This window comes from Gordionus sp. m RMFG-2023, chromosome 2 (genome assembly GCF_954871325.1).
Source record: "Gordionus sp. m RMFG-2023 chromosome 2, tfGorSpeb1-WG-v2, whole genome shotgun sequence".
Lineage (NCBI taxonomy): Eukaryota > Metazoa > Nematomorpha > Gordioida > Chordodea > Parachordodidae > Gordionus > Gordionus sp. m RMFG-2023.
In genome coordinates, this window is record NC_088776.1 from 34,333,063 (window position 1) to 34,354,708 (window position 21,646).

The following is a 21,646-nucleotide window of genomic DNA, read 5'->3' on the forward strand; positions in this document are numbered from 1 at the left end:
TAGTATATAAATAAACAGAAGTAATCATATAGTACTTTTAAATAATAATTTACATAAATTAAAATTTGATATTAATATAAATTAAAATGACTCAAAGATTCAGAGCAGAAACTTGTGAAATTCATGTCAATGATTATAGGGCAACAGATAGTTATAATAATTAAGCATTATTCTTCTTTATATTCATTAAAGGTAAGCAGTCTGCAATTTAATCATGTAAATAATCATAGAACTTAATCCGAAAACAATCTTATTAGTGGTATTAAAAAAAACTCCTGCAAGATAAATTGGGTAAATTAATCTCAATAAATTTAATAATATGCATAATTATTTATTATAATAAAACTTAGCTATAAAAATAATTTAATTTTAGAAAAATAATATAATAATAAGCCTTATATTAATAAATAGATTAACATAAATACTAAAATCGAATGTAAGATCTTTAAAAAAATCATGATATAGTATATTTTATAGATTATTATTGATTCTGGTTAACAATAAAGGATGATTGGTTTTCAGACATATTTTGTTTATCGTCGATATGCATATCGGATTTTAAAGGGGTTGATGCCGAAACTCTATTCAGGTGTTCCGCCATTTCTTAAAAGAATATATCCAATATAAAAATAAAAATAAAAATTTTTAGGCTAAAAAAACAGAATAATTATGGACTACTAAATTATGAATTAAAGGTCAAAAGATCTTATCAGAAACCATTTCTCACCATTTAAGTTAGCATGAATAAACAACTTAATATTTATTTTAAATGATCTATAAAAAAGAATATCTTAAATAAAAATGCCTATCATAATGCTTAACAAAAAACTTAATTATTCTTTACCATAGTATAGTTATTTAAAATGTTTTTAAGATAGATTATTGAGTTATAGAAAATCCTCTCAAAATTAATGTTATAATATTTAAAAGTCAATCTAGCAAGGTAATAAAGAAAATTTCCCCACTAACAATTATTACCAGGCAGAAATCTTTGCTATAAGTATAATAGTATATTATATAAATCATTTAAAGATTTACCGTTCAAGGACATATTCTGTTCGTTTATATCAATGGGATTCTTACTATCGTTGTTTAAAGTGATTTCGCTATTCGTGTCTTCTGAATTAGTATCAAAGTCACTCTTACTCAAATTTTGGTTACTATCGTCTAATCCTATATTGCTGTTTGTACTAGCTATCGTACTATTATTAAGTAATGGGTTATTGATGAGCTGACTATTCAAAGAGGAGGTGGATGTTTTTCCTTTATTCAGGAGGCTATTAAAAAATACGGTTAGAACCCTTTCAGAATTGCTCTCCGTAGATTGACCACCCAGACCAATAGATGTATTATGGGTACTGGTATTGATTAAAATGGAGGATGTGTTCGAATTTTGTGGTTGGTTCATGGAGTTCGGTGAATCAGTGTAATTTTTGATAGATTTATCCTTTTATTGAAAAGAATGTATTCAAATATATCATTCTTATTTTTTAAAAACGGAATTTTTTTTTAAAAAAATAAGAAATTGCAATAAATGTTTTTAGTATTTTTTAAAAAAATGTAAAATTTTCCTTATTTTAATTATTTTACCTTTAATTAATATTAACTTCCATAAATATATTTAAATCATTATTATCTAATGCAATATAGCTAAGGAGGTTAAGAGGGTGCCAATTGAGCAAGTCTAGATTTAATTAGCATTAAGCCTACGTATTTTAATAGTATTATATGTGCTAGTAGTTAATTTGTATTTAATCATTGGTATATAAGGCGTTCTATTAACGAAATAATAATAGTCTTTAATAAAAATAATAATTTAACTTTAAATATTTGATTTGGAGATTGATGATATGGTGAGGAACGAGGAGCGTTTTTCTGAACGACTATAGATGAAGTTCGATTGGATAACATTTCCTAGAAGAAAGAACAACTATTTATGGATTGGCATAATTTTTAAATCGAATAATACCTAAATTTTGTAAATATATTTTGATTTTCCTTGTTACTCCTACTATTTTCTTAATTAAAATCATGGTTTAAATTAACCATAAATTTTATAACATAAAAATTCTTCTGTAAAAAAAAAATTTCGCTCACATTTCTATTTTTGAGAGGTTGAGATAGTAGATTTTGCATATGTGATAAAAAGACTTGTTCATCTTCTGCCAAAATATCAGGTTCTTTATTGTCAGCCTTGCATATATAAAATTAAAAAGTGATCAAAAACAACTAAAAAAAATATATAAACAAATTAATAAGCCATTTTATAACATCGTAAAAATTTTAAAAAAGGTTGATCAACTATCTTCATTTAAGCCCTGCAAAATGATTTTTCCACAGCCTGAGCCCGAATTTAAAAAAAATTTGTCAAAGCCTGACCCAAATCCGAGCATACATTTTAGATCCAACCCGACCCCAACTAAAAATTTTTTTATAATGTTTAAATATTATAAATATCTATGATACTATAAAAAAATTTGTGTATTTATTTAAATATTGCCACCTTAAATAAAAGTATTTAACCCTCATGATCTAATCAATATTCATCATATAGAGTTGTATTTTATTTAATTTTCATATAGAGTTGTATTTTATTTAGTTTAAATATAAAAAGTAAAGTTAAAATACGATTGAATTTAAAAATTATTGTGATTATATAAAAACAATTTGCATAATTGATGTTGAAAAAAGGATAATAAAATATAATAATGAACATATTAAAAAGCCATACCAATATCAGTTATTCTTATTGACATGTTTATATTTAATTATCGGGTCAGGCTTTGGGTAGAACTGCCCGAGAAAAAAATTCTCAATGTCATTCGGACAGCTCGTGCAGGCCTCTAATCTTCATCTTAGAGACAATCCCTTTTGTCAGCTCATAAAAAAATATTTATAGGTAAATCATGTTTTATATAGTAAAGCATTTTCTAAATGTGGTTATAAAGAGCAGCTGTTGAGTGTTCATTAGAGAATATCAAACGTCCGTTCCAGCTTAACCCTGAAGACACTATAGGAGGCGTTCTCTTCAGAAACGATGTTTAAATATAATAGGTATCGTCGAGTAAAATTACTTTATAATAAACAGAAAAATACTCATATTAAGAAAAATATATAATTATTAAACTTTTTTGAATGGAGGGCTACCCAAGATATCTTCGAAATTAGCGTCAGGCATAATATTGATCAGACCTTCATTCAGTATAGCGATCTTCTTTGTGCTATCCCATCCAATAGGACTAAATTAATGTGTTTTAAAAAAATACTACTAAAATGAAATCCTAGCCTTTGTTAAGTCTTTAAAAAGAAGCTGTCCTGAAAAGTGGGGACAAGACATATCTAAAAAGGCAGATCTTTTGACCTTATCTATCATCCATTAATAATTCACTTAAAATAGTTTACCAATCTATGAGTTAAATAATAATTATTCAATGGCATCAAAATTATTAAATATAATATTTTATATAACTCTTTAAAAAAACCTGTCTAAGAAAAGGAAAAATTTAAAAAAATATAATATATAATTATGCTCATATATACATGAATATGGAATCATTGTCTATAATCATGGGTCCCTTTTTGAAAGGAAAAGAGTACATCAAATGTAATATGTATTGTCTGAGCAAGTCACAATTCTTGTTCTCTTTAAAGGATGTGTAAATTAATCCAGCTCCATCTAAAAAACAATGACAATATATAATACAAATTTAAAATTTATATAAGAAATCTTGACTAAATTTTGTGGTTATTCTTATTATAAATTATTAATTTACATGTTAAACAAATCTTGCGTATGTGTTGTTGAATAAAATCAAAATGTTCATTTCTGAAATCATATTCTTTTCCCAATTCATTCATAACATCAGTCTTTAATTTTAACATTAACATAATAAACTATCATTTACAATCAAATTATTTCATATAATTGATGAAATAATTATTTAATATTTTTGCGTATACATTGTTAAGACTTAGAAAAATTGACAAAATGAAATAATATAAATGTACCTTGGTAACCACAATCAAAAGTGGAATTCCTAGATTGTTAGAGAGTATATTTTCATCTTGCAACAATAATGACAATAATTGTGAATCTGTTGATATATTATCTTTGTCTATATTTGGTTGCTTAGGCTCTTCACGTTCAGAATAAGCCAAAAACTTTTTAATCACTTGTTATATATTGAAAATATAATAGGAGTTATATAATACTAGTGTATCTTACTGATTTCTTTATATATTTCATATTTTTGATGGGTTATAAATGGTATGTCTAAATCATTAGATAGAAATTCATTATGTTCCCCAACATTCTTTTTATTTTTGGGCATGTTTGTTAAGTGAAGATTTGCTTTTGTATTTTTTGAATTTGATATCAAATTTTTATCAATGTGATCTTTAACAAGTCCCAACCATTTATTTAATGATTGAATTAATGTCCAAGGTTGAGATATAGAAACCATAATGATGACCAATGAATCCAAAAAGTTCTTAGATGACAGGGCATTTATTAATAATTTTGGCAAAACATTTTGATTTAATTCATTATTGATGGCCAAATCTCTTGCTATCATTTTAATTTATTTAAAATATTGTGATTATTCAAAAATATACTTTTTCGAATAGATGTAGGGATTCTATAACATCTACTATCTGCCATCCATATCCCTAATCGAGTATAGTCTAATCAAATAAAAATGCTTGTTTTGTTTTAATATTAAAACCTTCTCTATCTTCATCCTTTACCTCCATTGACAAATATTCCAATGCATAACCTTTATTAACATCAGGATTTCTTTTTATTTTACTCGTTAAGCTGGTTTTACCAACTCCCTCATCACCTATTTATGAATATATTAATTTAGATGATAATATTACCTAAAATCAAGATCGATTTTCCAGACGGCAATCTTTGCCCAGATTGTTCATGTACCTCAGATAACAAATTTGCCCTATTATTAGGTATAATAAAAATGGTAAAATGAGTAACCATATATTTTTGTCTCCTTTGGTCTCTGATAAAACTGTCATTTTTTGTTTTTAACTCAATGAATGTTTGATCAAATATCATATGATTTTTATAAAATACTAGTTATAAACGTTACCTGGTCAGCCAATAGATATATTTAAATAAAGCCCGTAATTTGAATATACATCAGTCAGGCAGGACAGAATGGTATACAGGCCAAATTTTTAAGTGAGCACAAATAGGAGATGAAGAAGAAAATCAGAAAAATCAAATGATAATTATAAAAGAAATCAAATTGAACATTAAAATTATAAAGATGAAATAAGGTATATTGAAAAAATAGTAGGACATGGAATCACTTGCCAGGGAAGGTTTATAACTTTTAAAGGGTAGATTTAGTGGAAACCCTTATGTTTAGTTATGATATAAGCCTTGAAATATATAAAATTTTAATATCTTATTTTTTTTATTAATTATGTAAGTTATTATATTAAAAATATTTTAATATCAGTGATAATTAAAAAACGCATCCTATTTTTACAATAAGTTTTGATTCTTTTTAAGGATGGAAATCATATTTTCAATCCGATTTTTCCAATCCTTTTAATTGAATCATCAACTGCAAATGAGGGGTTGATTCATCATTATGTTTTCCGAAAATCCTTTATCATTCCAAACATATTTTTCCTTTGGAATTAACAGCGTCTACATGAGCGGGAGGGGTAGGAACAGTTTGCATCCTGTTTTTTGAGGGGGTAGGGGGTAAGATGCTTTAATGGGGGTTATCTATTAAATTTAGAGATGAAATAGGACAAAATTTATTGCTGTAAAAATTAATACTTTTATTATAGTATTATTATAATATAATTCATCGACCAAATCTATATATTGTAAAAAAATACACATCAGCAAGCTCATAATGCCATAATAATTAATTCATTGTAAATAATGGAGGTTTCAATTGAATTTATTATCTAAAAAATAAATTCTTTATATTCACAAAATATCGATAGTTGGTAGTAGAAATAGATTAATTTAAGTTATCCTTTATAAATTCTTTGAAAAGAGTATCAATAAATAAATAGGTGAAAATAATGATAAAGAGACATCGCCACCGAAGGGGGTAAAAAATTTTAAGGGGGGGGGGTAGGCAAAGGTTTTTGAAGGGGGTTTGCATCCAGTGAAAATCCTGTCATGTAGACGTTGGGAATTAATAGGGACCAACAATATAATTAGAAAATTTACATCTAGTTAGCTACTCATATTTTTCATTATCGATAAAAAAAATTACGAATGCAATTTTGGTTTCTTTTGTTCAAGTTTTGTAAAATTGGTTTTCCTTTTTTTAATAATCAATTTTTTCATATTATTTCATCAGCTAAATTACATTCTAAATTAATTTTCAACAGTGGCGTAGCTAGAATTGATCCATGGGGATGGGGGAGGTTCTAAAAAAAAAATTTAGGAGGGGGGGGGGGGGGCTTCGCTTCCAAACCTTATTTTTAAAATTGGCCAATCTTTTGTGCTTTATTAGTGTCTAACCACTATAGTAGCCAGCATAAATGAAAAAAATATTATTAAAAAAATTTGGCCAAATTTATGATTAATGCGCCACTGAAAGCATTATTCTGAAAATTTTATCAATGTTTAGTCAATTGTTAATTCAATCCAATCGGTGTAGAAAGAAGAGTAAAATCGCCCCTCAAACCTCCCATTTTTTATGATCACTCAATATATCTTATTCTATGTAAAAAATAATTATTTTAAAAATTTTTGCATATAACAAAATTTTGCAGAGAATTTCATTATAGATTTTATTTATTATTATACAATAAAATAAATTTCAAAATGTATAAATTTTATACAGATTATATTAAAAATTTATTCTAAATAACTATATTTAAAAAAAAAATAGAATTACAAAAATGAGTAATTCTTGTGCGGTATTTAAAAAAAATCTAATTTAACAATTATTATAATCAATAAAAATGAGTATATTAATAAAACATAAATAATTCTTATTAGAGATCCGCAAAAGTAGGAATATCCGGTTCGGGCTGGGTCGAGCCTAATATTTTTAGAAAAATTTGGGCCGGTTTGGGTCGGGCTTTGAAATTTTTTTAAAATATATTTAAATATATCAATTTTATATTAAATTTTTTATGTAAAATAAAAATATTTGATTTTATTTATAAAAACGAGACGACATATATTTTGAGTAATTATAAAAATGAATTTCTATATAAATAAATTTGGGCCAGGCCGAACAAACTTTTTCAAAAAAATTTCGTGTTCGGGCCGGCAAAACTTTTTTAAAATAATTTCGGGCAGGGCCGGGCTTGAAAAATTAGGCCCGATGCAGATCACTAATTCTTAGTGCAAATGCAATATTTTTATTAAAAATAGTATAATATATAAATAGTATGACTAAGAATTCATTATAATTACGTTTTGAATATAAAAATTTTATGACTAAGATCATATTATAATAATATAGCAATTTTATAATTTGAATTTATAAAGAGAATTCTACTTTTCTCTGAGATTTGACTAATTCATCTAGAATCAAATTTTTATCTAGAATATCCTTATAAATATTTAATATTGCATATCCATTTAAACGGCTCTCACCGGTATTTCTTAAATAGGTTTTTAACCTTTTCAAAGTTGAAAAAGACCTTTCATTAGTGCAGGTGCTAATCGGTAAGGTAGCTAAAATAAATATATTAAGCAGGGAATCTAAAGTGCAATTATACATGGAAAGGCTTACAAAGCATATTTTGGTCTCAAAGGTACTCTATTCTGTCAAAATTTTTATACCAAAATTCTACATCACTATCCTGATAATTCATCAGAATAAAACTCTGAGATTTCTTAATATCCTCTCGCGTTTTAAGTGTATTTAGACTCAACCGGCAAAAGAAAATAAAAGCTGTTAAAAATAAAATTGTGACTAATTAATCTTTCCTTTAATTAAAATAAAAATGTGTCAATAAGGTGAGTAAAAATATTTATTTTATAAAAATCCTCTTAAGCGATTGAACTATCGAGAAACTACTCTAGGTTCAAAATTTTTAATCCCAAACATAATAGCATTTTCTCATTATATTTACCAAAATTAAATGATTTTTCTTTTATTTAAAAATTATAAAAAAATTAATTAAAATTTTTAAAACTATCTAATTAGTTTAACAATATAAATTTTATTATTAAATTTATAAATATCTAATTTAACTATGCGAGAAAAAATTTACAATATATTTTTATTGTTATTTAAGATTTTACATATAATTTTTAATATGTATTTTTAAACCATGTAATCATTTTAAATTAAAAATTCTTATTTGTTTTATTAAATATATTTCTTTTTCATATGGTATATAATTTTATTTATAAATTAAAACCATTTTTTAAATAAAATTATTCGCAATAAAAAAAAAAATTTCGGAGGTTTTGGGGGTTGGGTTCAACTCCAAACCCCCTTCCCCATTTCTCTACGCCACTGATTTTCAACAACACAATTGTAATTATTGGACATTTAAAATTAATTATTGTTTTTAAAAATGAAGAAATTTTTTATTTTAAAATAAAGGATAAGAATATAAATAAAGTATAAAAAAATTTCTTTTTCATTTATTTATGCATAAGCATTTTTTTATTTGCTACTACAACGTTTATTTTTTAAAATTACATAATATATTCGTATGATTTTTTCCTTATTTATTTCTTAAAATAGCAATTTTATGTTTGGTTTCCCAATTTTTATTTTTTATTACGCTATGTCCAAAATCTTTTTTAAAAATTCAAAGTTTCAAAATTTTCTCAAATTATAAAATTTTAATGAAATCATATGTTAAATTTTTTAAATTATAAAATTTTCTAGAATAATATATTGGATATGTTTTATTTTTATATTTAAAATAGGTTATTTATTTATTTTCATTAAAGTTTCGAAAGTGGGGTAAATTACATTTTTTGATATTTTGGACACAACAACGTAATAAAAAAAATACACCAAATTAAGAGAGTATGAGTATGATCCTTTCAAGCAATTTTAAATTTGCATCCCGCATTTTCTTCATAGCAAAAATAATATAAATTTTTTACTTAATAAAGTAATAATCAAAAATTACAAAAGAAGCTATGCTGCTCTGCATCTATGGACGTTTATCACCATTTACTTGTATTATTTGTTAGTTACCGCGTTTGTCAGTAGGTTAATGTCGTAAATCGTTATTTATTTCTTTGCTTGTTTTTTTAAAATAGTATCTTGCATCTATATCCTAGATACTTTTTAAAAATTTATATCCTAAGCTAAGCTATTTAATTTGTAAAAAATGCAGAATACTTTTAATTTTATTTTGATGGTCTTTTATATTTAATTAAAAATTTTATTATAGTTTTATCCGAGTTAAATTCTATTTTTAATATATTTTTAAACCTTCTCGAAAGATTATTTATTCTCCATAAAATGTTAAAATTTCTTTATGGAATACTGAATATAGCTAGATAAAATATATGAAATTCATTAATTTTTATATTATAATTCGTTTTTGATTTAATACAACTTGTGTCGCTGAAAGATTGGGTTTTTGACTACACGCCCAAGACAAGTCGTAAAAATTGACTTCACTCCAATTTGGAGTCATAAAATTGCTCCTACCGTGAGGAAGTGACATATAATTTTGATAGTTAATTTTTTTATATATTAGAAAGAAGTTATAAAACTTCTAAACATAGTTCGAAATTGGTCGTAAATTGAAATATGAACAGAAAATCAATGTTAAATAATTCATTTCATGATTTTCTAAATGGTTAAGTGATAAAATTCATTTATTTAGAAAAAATAGGCTCATCCTAAGTTTTGAAAAGGAAATTAGACTTGGCCCAGGTCTGTAATTTTTTTTGTTAAAATCTCGCCCAGATTTTTGAATTCCATTAAAACGGGTGGATATACGAATGTGATTTATATATTGATATAATAAAAAAAGTATTTTACTAACCCCCCCCCCCTCAGTAATTATTTTACATTTAAACATTTTATTGACTTCTGAGACCAGGAACTCAACCCGAATCTGAATCGAACTACTAAAATGCCTGTGAAGATTATTTAAAATTGTGGCATAGAAATAGCTTGCAAAAGATTCTCAGAATCTGCTGAATCTTTTTCATTGCTTGATATATAGGGTTCAGGGGCTGCAAATAGTTATAGAAGATTCAATGAATGGAATTGGACAATTTTTTTTTAGTGATTTTTGATTATTATCGATTTCATAAAATTTTAAAGCTCCCCCTCTCTCTTGGGTGGCGTAAAAAAGTTACAAACAAACGATATTGTTTTCAAATTTTGAAAAATATTTTAGTATTATAAAGATATTATTTATAATATTAATATTAAAAACCATAAAATTCCAATTAAATTTAAATATTTTAATTTGAACTGTCCTGGATGTCTCGAATTTTATGTGTCTCATCAGATATCATCATATTTAGGCAATGTGAACTACAGTGAGCATAGAAAGCTTTGTTGAAAGCCCTCTAATCCATGACTGCACCCCTTTCGTGATCACTCATCAAGGGAGCCCCATCATATTCTTGATCTCTCATTTTAATTCTAGGCTTTGAAGAGATGATATATAATTTTAGCTATAATTTCCGATAAAATCATGTAAAGCAATAAATTGTATTACATAAAAGTTTTTAATTCCTTGATATTCCCTTCAATGTTAAAAGAGCACAAGCATTAAGTGGCTAGCAGATACTCTATGAGCTTTTATCTAAGCTCTACCTCCCTAACCAAACAATTTCATCAATTATTATAATTTTTATTGCTTTGTTGCTTGTAATAATATCAACCGTTTTTATTTAATATAGATATTGATATTTTTTCATTTTTAGAGATGGCTTTTAAGCATCCTGTATCTCACTAGAATTGATTGATATTTATTTTGTTGGCGAATATTCAAATTTTCAAGAGCATCTCTCTATATTGTATAAACTTGATTTATAAATGTTCTGAGATTTTGTAACTTATTTCCAGATTATGGTGAAAAAATGACACAATACAAAAATTTCCTTTTTCTTTAGCTGAATAGGCAAGTCATTTATATTTTTTGAGCCAAGATGCTTGAAATGTTATTCTTTTATCCAATGCCAATGAAAGTTTATAATAAGGTATGCAAATATTTTCAAGAGCTAATAATTTTCTTTATCATTTATGATGAAAATTTAAATAAAATGAAACATCTTTTTGTGGACAGAGTGTTTCTATATTTTTTTTAAAATTTAAAATTATATATTTCAATATGTATTGTATTGTTCAGAGCTGAGCAGCCCATCAAGAAAAGAATCTAGATGTGGATTGTTTATAAAAAAAAATGTACAAAAGAAAATTACTTGTATCTGATATACAAGTTTTCACGAAAACTGATAGTACTTATACTGTAATACCTAAAGATCTTTTGGGGACTAATACCAGAGTTGGAGCGGCGCTACACTTTTTCAAAAACACCTGGAGCGTCCCTCCTTTTAAAAATCAGGAGCGGGAGCTAGCTCCTTTTAGGGCTGGAGTGGAGGAGCGCCGCTTCACCGCTCTTTTAAATTTAATGTATAAATTAAATTATTTTTTAAATATTAATTTTTTTCTCTCTTTGCTTTCACCTATTCTGGTGGTAAGCTCCTTCAATATCTCTCTCCAATTTATATTATTCATACTATCACTTTTATCTAATTTATACTTCTTTATATTGGCTCCTACTTTATAGCCCCATCTCTTTTACGTTGCCCATCACTTCCAAACTCTCAACCTTATTTCCTATGTAGTTCATAGTCCTTCTCATTGTGTGCATACCACCTAAGTTTGTTTACCATTAACTTAGTCTTAATGGGCACTACCTTAAAACTACTTAGTATTCTTGTACTGGGCACTTTATCCTTTCTTGTTACCCCAGCAACCATCCTCAGCATTCTCATCTCCATAGTTTGTAGACTTCTCTCGTCTGATTCTTTGGTTGGCCATGTTTTCGAAACTATATAGAATAGTTGGTTGTACTATGGAACTGTAAATTTTTCCCTTTGATTTGTGTGGGATTTTTTTGTCAAAGAGCACTCATGATAAAGATCTTCACTTGATTAATTTTACTCTTTATCTCTTTCTCTATTGTGCCGTTTGTTTATATAGTGGAGCCCAAATATTTGCAGCTTTCAATTGCCGATATCTGCCATTCATTAAATCAATTCAATAAAAATAAAATTTTATTTCTTTTAAATTTGTGCAATATTAAATGTTGAGCCGAGTTTTATATTGGTTTTTTTTATCTAATCAGTAAAAATATTAAACATCATTTTTCCTTTTTTTTCTATTGAAAAATTTCTTGGAAAATCTTGTAAGTCATATTAATATTCATTTTATAGATTTACGCTAAAAATTAGTTTTTGATATTATGTATACAGACATCATAGAAGAAGAAATCGAATTTCCATTTCGATTTCCATCATATAAAACATATTTTTCTCTTCTAAAAGAGTTTGTTCCGAATGAAACATGAAGATTTCTAATTTGTGGATGTTAATGATATCTTAAATAACAGGGCCGAAAGCTATGATTATCTACCACAACATTCACGATGTGCCTGCCACAATATCAATTTGGTGGCCACAGTTATCCAGAGAAAGTTTTAGCTGATAGAAGCTTTAAAATAATATCTCAAAGTTCCTTCCAAAATTGTGTATCTTTATGAAATAAACAAAATATGTCTACTAATATGGCAGATAATATTATCATAATTGGGTAGGTATCTGATATGCCCAAATTCCACTAAATGAAATTTGTATTAGGAATCTATAATTTTGCTAGATAGAATATTAAGTGAAAAACAAAAAGACCTTGATTAGTTATGTGATAACCATGGTCTTATATGTTATAACTCTCAAGAAAGTAAATTTATTAAAGAGTATAGCCAATAAATATTTACATAATCGTTATCTTATTGAAAAAATAAATTTTAAGTTATGGACTCTTTGGCAAAAGCTCTAAAAATCCTTGAAGGGGAGCTTCTTATGGATATGGGTTTCTTAACTCAAACCATTTCTAAAAGTACTTCAAAAATAAATGACTTAGTAGATTTAGAGTTTTGCCAAACCTCCTGTAGAGTCTGGTATTAATAAAAGGTGTATAATAAAAGGTTTATAATAAAAATAAATTATCTATTTAAATATCTTTATTGCAAATTTTAAAATTTTTATAATGATGAAAATATCATTGCGGCTATTATCCATCCTACATTCAAATTAAATTGGGAATAGATAAAATGCTCAAAATATGGAACTAAAATACAAATTAATTAATTCTTTAAAAAAACAAATTCCTGATGCAAAAATAGCTACTCGTTCACGGGAACCCTGCAATGATTTGTAATTTTTTTTGGACTCCATGAAATTTATCAACAGGAAGATAATATCACAAATATTTTTTAAATAATGATATCAAAATAAATTACTATTTTTGATAAATTTCCTGAATTAAAAAATATTTTTATAAAATTTAATATACGCTTCCCTCTAGTGCTCCTGTTGAGCGCCTGTTTAGTATTGCTAAACTGGTTTTAGGGGGGAGGCATGGATGTTTGTTAAATTCAAATTTAAAAAATTTATTACTTTTAAAAGCTAATAAAACACAAATATTTTAATATATCATTTAACATTTTGATAAAAAAATATGATTTTGTTACGTGTATCTAAAAAAATGAAAATCAAAAGAGCGGCTATAGAGTGGCACTCCACTACTTGGAGCGGAAGCTCCTTTTAAAAATTTAGCAGCGGGAGCTAGCTCTTTTGAGAAGGTAGGAGCGTGAGCTAGCTACTTTTAAAAGGGAGCGTTAATAACTCTGAATAACACCAATCAAAATGACGGAATTTTTATCAGGGATGTAAACCCTTCGACAAAAAAAGGGTCCAGATCCGAGTTCGGATACAGGAATAAAATTTGAAAGGACCCGGGTCCAGGTTTCGGGTCCGGTTTCAGGGAACATAAAAATAATGGCTCAAAATAAGATTTTTTTTAAATTCATTTATTATTATACTTCAATATATACATATTCATAATTCAAATAAAAAATTTAAAAATGAAATAATTTATATTTTAAATGATTTATTCTCGCACAATCATAATATCTTCTAAAATATCATTCTTGAGATTTCCACGTAAAGTATACAATATATATTTCAAAGATGAAAATTCACATTCTACCCTTACATAAAATAGATAGTTATCTTTATAAAATTATTGTACTTGTGTCGCCTGTACAGCCATGAAGATTCTAGATAAGATATATAATTCTGAATATATTGAAGAATTTTAAAATATTTATATCCTTATGTATTCTTTTAACCTCTGAGAACTTTACTATTAAAGATGCAATAGGCATTTTTTGATCCCCCTTTCTATCTGATGATAATTTGATTTTTTTTCTCTATCTAAAAGTAAAATTTTAAAATCATCAATGTTGCTATCATTATTATTATTACTACAACCAATAGGTGTTGTTTTAGCCTCCAATATATTGTAAATAATGGAGTTTTGCTTATGCCATAAATCCTTAAGATAGTCTTTAGCCATTAGTTTTTGCTCAATACTCAAGGGTCGCAAATATTGTTGCTCTCGAATTTTCATGTTTTCTAAAATTTCGTATAAAAAAGACTGTAAATTTTTCTAAATTTAATCGGCATATAATCCATATGCCTTAAAATCAAATAAACATAATTGTTCTGATTGTAATCTTAATCTTGTTATTTTTAAAGGAACTAATGTAAGGCCCTTTATTTGGCACCAATCATCTTCCAATAAAATGACTTCATATGCTCCTATAATAAAATAATTACAGAAATCTTTCAAACTTAATAATCGTTCAAGTATCATACAAATTGAGGACCAACGTGTTGTGCATTATTATTTAAATTAAAATATTATTACTTGTACTACAAATTAATTCACTTTCAAAATAATCAACGTTCTATAACATAGCATATTAATAAATTTACATAATAAAATATTATTACACTGGAAAATAATTTATGATATCAATCTCTAAATAAAATGGAAGTCCAGGAAGAAAATTGGAAAAAAAACGCTAAGATAAATAAATGATCCCACAAAAAAAGTTAATAAAATTTAAAGAGATTTATATTATTTTTTAGAAATATATTTTTATTTTTTAAATTTTTTATGACATTAGAACCCTTGGACCCTCTATTTTTAAAAAGGGTCCGGGTTCGGGTTCAGCCATAATACGAGGGTTCAGGGTCCGGGTTCGGGTTCACATCCCTGCTTTTTATATAAAAAAGGGTAATAACAAAATAAAGTACATCGCAACATTTTAATGACTATCGATTCTCCTTGATATTAAGGAAATGTAGATTACATTTTTAACGATTAGGGAAAGAGGGGATATTAAATAAAAATATTTATTTATATATTTACAGATAAGCCGTCACTTTTTTTCAGAGTTGTTAAGGAGCGGCGCTCCTGGAGCGCCGCTTTTTTCAAAAACACCTAGCCCCTCCTTTTTAAAATTGAGAAGTGGGAGCAGGAGCTATCTCCTTTTAGGGCTGGAGTGGAGGAGCGCCGCTCCACAGCTCCTTTAAATTTAATGAAATAAAATTAATTTTCTAAATATTAATAATATTTGATAATTAAAATTCAACAAAAATGAAATTTTATTTTATTTAAATTTGTCCATTATTATTAAATGTTTAGCCGAGTTTTATATTGGTTTTTCATCTAATCATTTTAAATATTAAACATCAAGTATTTCCTTTTTATATTGAAAATCTTGTAAGTCATATTAATATTCATTTTATGGATATATAACAAAAAATAGTTTTAGATATTATGGATTTAAAGATCATAGATGAGGAAATCAAATTTCCATTTCATCATACAAAAAATATTTTAAACTTCTAAAAGATGTTGATCCAAATGATCAAACAAATTTAAGGGCAAAATGTCTTTTGTGTTTATGTAAAAGTATTTCATTTTCAAACCTCCAATCTAAAAAAACATCTAAAAGTAAAAAATCTTTCATTACGAAATGATAACTATATTTTTTTTATTTTGGAATAATTTTTTTTAAAATGGTTATTAATTTTGGATTCATTATAGCTGAGCTTGGGTTGTTAGATATGTTGCTTTTTATAATATATTTTATTATTTATTTTAATTTCCTCATTACTTGTTCAACCTCCTTTTTTTATACCTGAATTAAAAAATATCTTTATAAAATACAATACCCCGCTTCCCTTTAGTGCTCTTATGGAGCGCTTATTTAGTATTGCAAAACAGGTCTTAGGGGAGAGGCGTGGATGTTTGTTGGATTCTATAGAAAATTTATTACTTTTAAAGGCTAATAAAATATTATAAATATTTTGATAGATCATTTAATATAAAAAAACTTTTTGATAAAAAAATATGATTTTGTTTTGTTTCTAAAAAATGAAAATCAAAGGTGCGGTTATGGAGTGGCACTCCATTATTTGGAGCGGGAGCTAGCTCCTTTTGAGAAGGTAGGAGCGGGAGCTAGCTACTTTTAAAAAGGAGCGTTAATAACTCTGCAGACAATATTTACATATTTTTTTAACTCTCTCCCCCCCCCCCTCTCATCCGTTTCTAATATTTTAGTTAATTTTTTAAATATCATATATTTTTTTAATATATCAAATCAAGTGATCATTTAAAATTAAAATTTTAAATATTTTCATTTTGATATCGTTTTATTTTATTTCTAAATTGAAACAGTTTTTTAAATAAAATTCGCAATTATACAAAAAATTTCCCGGAGGTTATAGGAGGGGAGGTTCGGCTCAAATGTGAAAAAAATATTTTTTTCAAGCCTGGCCCATATTCTAAAAATAATTTATTTTCAAGCATGAAGTAAATTGTTTTTAGCAGAGCTTAAATTATTCTTTTTGGCCAGATTTTGTCCCAGACCCGCCTGGAATTTCCAAATTTTTTTATTTTGAATAATTTTGGATACTTTTTCAAAGAAAATTGAAAGTATGGGCAGTAAATCATTATTAAACGCTCCATTATATAATTTTCAACATATTTTTCTCTGATAAATTGTCATAATTTAAATTAATTTTTTTTAAATCGGCCTGGCCTAAATTTTTACAATCATTCTATTTCAACCCATTCCAATAGGTTTCGAGACTGATCTGCAGTCTGATATTTATAGAAAAAGAGATAAAAATAAAAATAGATCACTTAAAATTCCAATGCTAACCAAGAGCCAATCGGTAGTTGTGACTTGTACTGTCCACATTATTTCAAAAAGCTTTTATTCTGATGCTAATTATTATTTTCAGAGCAAGACATTTAAAAAATTAACCCCTGAAAAAGGCGATATAATTATAATTAAAAACTTAAGACTGAAATATTTTACAATTGACCTGATTCCGCTATATAGAATATCGAATTTATACAAGCATAGTATTCTCCATGCCTTATGAATAAAGCACTAGAGACTAAAAGGGTTAGAAGAAAGAGTTTCCAAGATAGAGGCAACATTAATGGCATGATTTATATATAAACAGATTAGAGTCCTAAAGGGATGGTGGTAGCATATAAAATATACGCTTCTTAAAGAACTTGGGTCATGGGACGGACCAAGATTTTTAAAAAATTGCAACCGGCTGACGGGTGGGATAGGTTAGAAAGAATTGATTGTGCTGGCCAAAAAAACGATTGAATAGCCCACTCATGGAAAATTCCATAATTGCCAAATCTGATAATGGCAATTTTAGGTTTTTATAAAATATCTATAGTTTTTAAAATTTTATACATTACTACAATTATTAGAATTTCGAGATTTTGGGAAAGACAAAATATGGATTTTTATACAATCTGCAATAAAAGGGGGAGTGCTAAATGCTAATGAATAGATTCTAAAAGCACGCCGTTCTCATATCAAGCTATTATCCTATGGGTAACACCTATAATTTTTTAGGAGGCAGCATTGCACGGCCCGAAAAATGACGATGAATAATTTTTAAAAAGTTTTTCTACCGGACCAATTTTTACAAGTTGTCTTGAAGATTTGATTTTTCCTAAAATGTATTTTAGTATGGAAGACCGGGGATAGTGACAACCGGGGCAGGTATTCTCTTCTCTAATAATTATAAAACTAATATACTTAAGATTTGAAATTAAAACCAAATATATATTTTTAAAAGGTTCTAAAGATGTTTAGCGCAAAATCGTTAAAGAAATAAGGAAATTTAAATCTTAAAATGCCAAAAGTGACTTTAAAAAATTTTTCACTTGTAAAAAATTTATCAAACTTAATATCAATTCTAAATGATAAAAAAATCTCAATTTCATCATGTAAATATTGACTGGGAAGTTTTTAGAGGTGTGCATATTAGCTTTTTGCATACATTCATAAACTCATTCTACAACATGTTTCAAATTAAAATTTTATTAATTAGATTAATCAATAAAGAAAGAAATATTAAATAATAGGCAATTAGTCTTCAAATGATGAAAGATAAGGTATCGAGATCTTAAACAAATTTTAGTTATATCGGGTTCAATGAAATTTATATATTTAAACTACGCTATAAAACCCATAAATTTTTCAAAATGAAAATTTCTATAAAAGATAAATAATACATAAATAAAGCTATATTTAATTCTATATAATAATATAAATTAACCGTATTTAATTATGCCATTAATTATTTTCAGGATTTTGCTATGATTATTAGTTAATAAGAATTTTAATAACACAAATTTTTATTAGACTTTATTATATTAAAATATTTAATATCCTTAATTAAATGATGGATTTATAGGTTATCTGAGGTCATTTTTTTAATAGAGTTAATTTTCTTTCAATTTTATTGGAACTTTTTATAAACAATGATTTAGTTTATTATGCAAACTTATATATTAAAATCATTTTTATTAAAAATATCTTTCGCTACCTTTATTTTATGCAAAATAAATAAAACAATATTTTATTTTTTTTCTTTTGGATCAATCAGATCCAAACCCGTGTGAACGGGGGAGCGCGAGGTAGTCGTTTTGGGCCTCCAGATTTTGTTTTTCATAATAATTAAAATATTAAATTTTACTTAATATCATGCTTCAGTCATTTATTATAAATTATTTATATCTAACTTTATACAAACTCAAATTATATTGTATATAGCTACCACAAAACGAAGTGATATAAAAATAAACAAGATTAAAGAAATCGGTAGAACCATAGAATTGGATGATTCAAGTCTTATATTAAACTCATATTGCATTGGCTAAGGCTCCACAAAAAACGTAATGCATTTTAATAAATAAACCTTTACTAATTTGAACGTATTTTTTGTAATTAACGTTGAACCCGAAAGTATTTAATTCTTGTCAATGAACGACGATCAAACACATTTCTTTTTTATTTCATTTACTAATCCCATTTAGAAATCGACGAAGTTCGTTTTTTAATTATTTTTTTAAGTTTAGACAAATTAGGAATCATCGTCCTAGGCCGCCGAAAGTCTCTTCACGGCCCTGATCAGATCCCCCTTATTTATGAGTATAGACAATAAATAAACCTATATTTTTATAAAGGTGATTTATATTTTCTCTTATTTTTATAAGATATGGTAGCAAAGTATTTGCATATCTTATGAGGTGTGAACCAAAAATTTAGTTTTATTTTGATGAGAAGGGGTTCCTAAATTTTCCATTATTTTTAAAAAAAATAGATTTCTTTATTTATTAAAATTTTGAAGTGGAATATAGAGTAGGTAAGCTTGTGCATTAGAATTAGTTTTAATTATGTATTTATAATTTATATTTAAATAATTAACAGATTTAGGTTTTTATGACAGGCGCCAGGAATTTACTACGAGGGGTGGGGGGGGGGATAATTTTTTTATATCGGAATGATTTTTTTTGGAACAGTAAAAATTTATTAGAACTAATCATATTTTAAAAATTTTCGAACAATTTAAATATTGGAAAATACAAAATAAGAGTGAGTAAAATATTTCTAAAAAATACTGGTTAATCAAAATGTCGTACATAAATGGAAATTTAATCTTCTTTGCGATTGCACCAATTTTCAATTCTTGTGTATTGGGGATAAATCTCTATGTATATTAAGAAGAGCTAGTCCGATTCTATTTTCTGATGACGTACATCTGAAATAGGTTTTTTTTACCATCCTTAATGAAGAAAAGGTGCTCTCATTTGTGCTTTTACTAATTTGTATTGGTAATTTTAATATATTTGGAAAAAACTCCAAATACTAAAATTAATCTTGCATACCAAGTTTAAATTCTGAAATTACAAAATTGAATTAAATATTTAATTTTTTTCGTAGTCAAAATTTAATATATTCTCAGGGTTTCTAGGTAACGGGTTTATAAATTGGATATAGTCATTGATAAATCACAAATCCTTCATTGCTTTGAGACAAAAATATATCTAAAAATTGAATAAAACGGTTTTTTTAGTAATCCTAAATTGAGTCGCTTATATTTTAACGATTTTTTTCTAATCAGTGTTTAATATTTAAAAAATGTATAAAAATATACTTTAAATTTACGTGGAGAAATATACTAATACACAAGGATGAAATATTTAAATTAACTTTTAACATTTTCTTATAATTTAAAATAGAATATAGCCCTAATTATAAATGTGATCAAAATATACATTCTATTTATTTCCATAGTAGATACAAAATCAGGCTTTGCCTAACTAAAGTCATTTGAACGTAAATTCATCCTTGTTTGAGTGGACAATTTAATCGCTATAAGTTAGAATTATATCTTAAATATTGTTTAAAAATAACTTGAAATTAATGATATATTAAATAAATGCATGAATATAATAATTGTCTGCATAAAAATTAATATTATAATGATATCGTCCATTTTAAGATAAAAAGTTTACGATCAAAGTAGGCCCTTCCAAAATATGACAGTCATGGATTGATTATATATACATATCGATAGTAAACCATCACAAAATCTATTTCTGATATATAAATGAGCTAAAAATCTGTTAACAAAAAATATATTTAAATTAATTTTTAACATTTTGTTAAAATTTGAAAACCTTTTATATTTCTTCGAAATAATTATAATTTTATATTATTTACAGGGGGGGGGGGGGCCCGATACATATACTGTCTCATTATCAATGTATAAAATATAATATTCAAATTGAGAATATATATTATATTAAAATATTGGAACAATTAAAAAATATATTTTACAGATATAAATGGCAAGTTCTTGCGAGGTTGATATTTATAAAAATAAATCATGTATATTTGTTTATAATTTAAAAAATATTTTTTGGATACAATTGGCGTAATTTTTCAAAAAACGCATCAAATAAATAGATAGTAAATTTATTTATAAAATTGGCGGTCGATAAAATTATTATAAAATGTTTTTCGAATACAATCTTCATATTGTCTAACAATTTTTTATAGTGTAATGATATTTTTAGCACACACAATGTTCATAATAATAATTCTTTAACCGTTTAATATTTATTAGAGAAAGACATTGATATAATTTTTTGAACTATGTAAGATACCTGTCACATAAATCATTCGATTCAAAAAAAAATATTAAAAAAATTAAAATGCATCACACCAGCCAAAATTG

The 21,646-nt window shown here is 26.1% G+C and overlaps 1 protein-coding gene across 1 annotated transcript; it reads right to left on the reverse strand.

Moving 5' to 3' along the window:
- Positions 1–192: 192 nt before the first annotated feature.
- LOC135923595 (cytoplasmic dynein 1 light intermediate chain 2-like) lies at positions 193–5,089 on the reverse strand. The gene is made up of 13 exons (XM_065458433.1): positions 4,991–5,089; positions 4,879–4,952; positions 4,725–4,841; positions 4,615–4,683; positions 4,226–4,567; positions 4,009–4,172; positions 3,774–3,867; positions 3,541–3,676; positions 3,128–3,239; positions 2,098–2,193; positions 1,822–1,914; positions 1,039–1,447; positions 193–603 (listed from the first exon to the last, which is right to left on the reverse strand). Exons 1-13 carry the CDS (start codon positions 5,029–5,031, stop codon positions 482–484), a joined length of 1,869 nt encoding a protein of 622 aa, XP_065314505.1. The 5' UTR covers positions 5,032–5,089; the 3' UTR covers positions 193–481.
- Positions 5,090–21,646: the final 16,557 nt, after the last annotated feature.

What these genes read in the sequence shown, in the direction of transcription:
- LOC135923595 (XM_065458433.1), bottom strand. Translation starts at nt 5,031, where the DNA reads ATGACAGTTTTATCAGAGACCAAAGGAGACAAAAATATATG. An exon ending in ACGCAAGATTTGTTTAACAT is followed by an intron (nt 3,677 to 3,773) that starts GTAAATTAATAA and finishes ATTGTTTTTTAG; the next exon opens with ATGGAGCTGGATTAATTTAC. An exon ending in GTAGCCCTCCATTCAAAAAA is followed by an intron (nt 2,194 to 3,127) that starts GTTTAATAATTA and finishes TATATATGCAAG; the next exon opens with GCTGACAATAAAGAACCTGA.